General features: G+C 34.9%; 1 protein-coding gene across 1 annotated transcript in view; it reads left to right on the top strand.

Moving 5' to 3' along the window:
- The window catches only part of ARMC3 (armadillo repeat containing 3), a gene marked incomplete at its 5' end in the record, with an annotated part of 83,107 nt that overhangs the window by 14,286 nt on the left and 65,684 nt on the right, over positions 1-3,137 (top strand). The window contains 2 exons of the mRNA XM_019633941.1: positions 1,877-1,945; positions 2,183-2,358. Coding sequence (XP_019489486.1) covers positions 1,877-1,945; positions 2,183-2,358 — 245 coding nt within the window. The remainder of the gene's footprint in view (positions 1-1,876; positions 1,946-2,182; positions 2,359-3,137) is intronic.

Below are 3,137 nucleotides of genomic sequence, written 5' to 3'. Positions count from 1 at the left end.
ATAACTACCATATGATTCAGCAAATCTACTTCTGGGTATTTACCTGAATAAAATGAAAACATTAACTTGAAAAGATATATGCACCCCCACATTCATTGCAGCATTATTTACAATAGCCAAGATACGGAAACAACCTAAATGTCCATCAATGGATATACACACACAATGGAATGTTATTCAGCCATAAAAAAGAATGCAATCTTGGCCATTTGCTACAATGTGGATGGACACCAAGGGTATTATGCTAAGTGAAATAAGTCAGACAGAAAAAGACAAATACCATATGATCTCATTTATATGTGAAACCTCAACAAAAACAAAAAACCAAGATCATAGATACAGAGAAAAGACTGTATCTATGTACAGAGAAAATGTTGCCAGAGGCCAGGATTGAGGGTGTGGGCAAAATGGGTGAAGGGGGTCAAAAGGTACAAACTTCCAGTTATAAAATAAGTCCTGGGCATGTAATGTACAGCATGGCGACTATAGTTCATAATATTGCATTGTCTCTTTGAAAGTGGCTAAGAAAACAGATTTTAAAAGTTATCATCACAAGAAAAAATTGTACTATGTATCATGACAGATGTTAACTAGACTTATTGTGGTGGTCATTTTGTAATATATACAAATATTGAATCATTATGTTGTATACTTGAAACTAATATGATATTATATGTAAATTATACTTCAATTAAAATCTTCAGGTTTAGAAGATTTAAGATTTTTTAAATTGTTGTTTATGATCATCATGACTTCCTGAAATGCCTAGAATTAGTCTTTTAATCTTTATCTGCAATAGTTTTCTCTAGGGTAAAGGAAGAAGAGTAATTTACCCCACATTTTGGAGGGTAATCTGCTTTATTCAGTCTACTGATTTAAATATTAATTTCATCTAAAAAATTAAATTTGTTAGATCTAGAATAATCCAAGTATCTGAACAACACAGTCTAGCCAAGTAAAAACATAAAAATTAACCATCATAAGTCCATCGCTTGTCAGTTTGGCAGCCATACACATCTCCTTAAATCACATTTAATCTCCAAATAAAGACAATAACAAGGTCACATTTCTGCCAAACATGGTGTAACTATCCTGCGTACAAATGAAAATGCACACTCTTTCCTCAGAAGAGGATGTAAAGTCCTTGGATGATGTTTACTCTTGTCCTTGATATCTTCTAACTTAAATCCTATGATGTAAAATTAACAATACTTAAATATTAGTTTATAAAGTCAATACCTCTTATGTAAGGGGATGAGAGGGAAGAAAACAAAGATGTTTCATACACACATACATATTCATAACAAAACAAGGAAGAAATCTTCATGATAATTACGGCTTCTTTTCTGTAACTGGTCATGTGGTCATAGTTGGTATNGATATACTTATCTCTAAGCATTTTTGGCATTTTTGATGGTAAAATGAAAGGTAAACAAGATGTATTAATCCAAAAAAGGCTGAGGATAATTCTTACTTGCGTTCTGTGTAAGTTTTATTAAAATGCAAAAATACCTTTTCAACAAAACAACAAAAAAGAATTACTATTACATAATAAACAAGTGTAGCGTACAGTAACTCAACTTTACCAATATGTGTTCTAGGCACATTTTGCCCTTTCATGGTTATTTTTTCTAGTGTTTTAGAAGGTAGTATAATAGTTCAGTGACCAAGGAGCAGAGGCTGGAGTCTGTCTGGGGTCAAGGGTTTGGGCGTGAAACCTGGACCCCCCATTCACTTGCTGTGTGGTTTTGAGCCTCAATTTCCTTATCTGTAAAATTAAATAATAATAGAACCTATCTCATAAGGGACTATTCAGTAGACATGGCCATTACTATTATTATTGATAAATGTTAATATCCTGTTTCTTCTTTTGTAGGTGATGTTAAAAAGCTGTTAAGAGAGTTAGATGTCATGAATTCTGTCATTGCTCTGCTCGCTCCAGAAGGTAACTTGGCATCCATTATGCATTTCGCAAATGGGATTGCTTTATTTTTCACATTTGATTATACTACTTATTGAAAATAGATTATGAAATACCAATGGTGAATTGTCATTAAAATCTCTCAAACCAAGATAAGCTCCACCCAGGTAAGATTTGTGGAGCCTGGTTTTCAAAACGTGCTCTAAAGTAATGATTGAGTAGACATTTATTGTACTTGAGTTATTTATTTTTGATATGCAGAAGAAGTAGTTATCCATGAGTTTGCTAGTCTTTGCCTAGCAAACATGTCTGCGGAGTACACCAGCAAAGTGCAAATATTTGAACATGGTGGATTAGAGCCTCTCGTCAGACTGCTGAGCAGCCCAGACCCTGATGTGAAGAAGAATTCTATTGAGTGCATTTACAACTTGGTCCAGGTGAGATTAACTTCTAAAACTCTGTTTTGACCAAACCTGATTATAGAATTTATTTTCCCATAAAAAAGCTTAAAAGGCACCCATTTTGATTCATCAGTTCTTCTTGGTACGATTTAGTAACTATCATTCAGAGAAAAAATAATGGAAATTTAGTGTAGATCCCTTTCAGTTTTCACATTTTATAAGTAATTATCTCCCATGAAAGGGCATTTTAGAAATGTATTTACATTTTAAAAGAATGGAATGGTTTACAAATTAAGGCAGGATTATGCTAGGTAAAATGCATTTCTTTTGAAACAGAAAATCTAATATCCATGTTGAACTAGGTTCGACCTGGGCAGTTACCTAACAATCTAATATTGGTGATCTAAGCACATTGGATGTAATATATGCCCTAGTCAGTGTACCAAGGTTTTGGGCTAAGCTTATCTATTGGTGAAAACCTAGTGAGTTGAGTATGTTGAACAGCACTCGTTGTTCACAATCTCAAGATGCTACCTCTCTGTGCTGCTTTCCTTCATATGGAAAGAATCTGCCCATCTCCCCCTCTCCCATTCGTCCTGTCCTCTGTCCCCCACCAGCGCCCCCATCTCACAATGCAACATTCACACCCTCACACCCCACAGCAGGTCAGTTCCCTGACACTACGGACAGCCTTCTCTGCTGCTTTTCCTGCTCAGGTTTCTGAACCGTTCCCATGCACATTTGATAAGCTTTAGATCAACTGAAAATACAAAAACACCAATTTAAGTAGCCAGCAGTAGAGTGTAAAAGGATGA

The sequence above is a fragment of the Hipposideros armiger genome, unplaced genomic scaffold (assembly GCF_001890085.2).
Source record: "Hipposideros armiger isolate ML-2016 unplaced genomic scaffold, ASM189008v1 scaffold_1446, whole genome shotgun sequence".
Classification (NCBI taxonomy): domain Eukaryota; kingdom Metazoa; phylum Chordata; class Mammalia; order Chiroptera; family Hipposideridae; genus Hipposideros; species Hipposideros armiger.
This window is presented reverse-complemented; position numbering and strand designations above follow the sequence as displayed.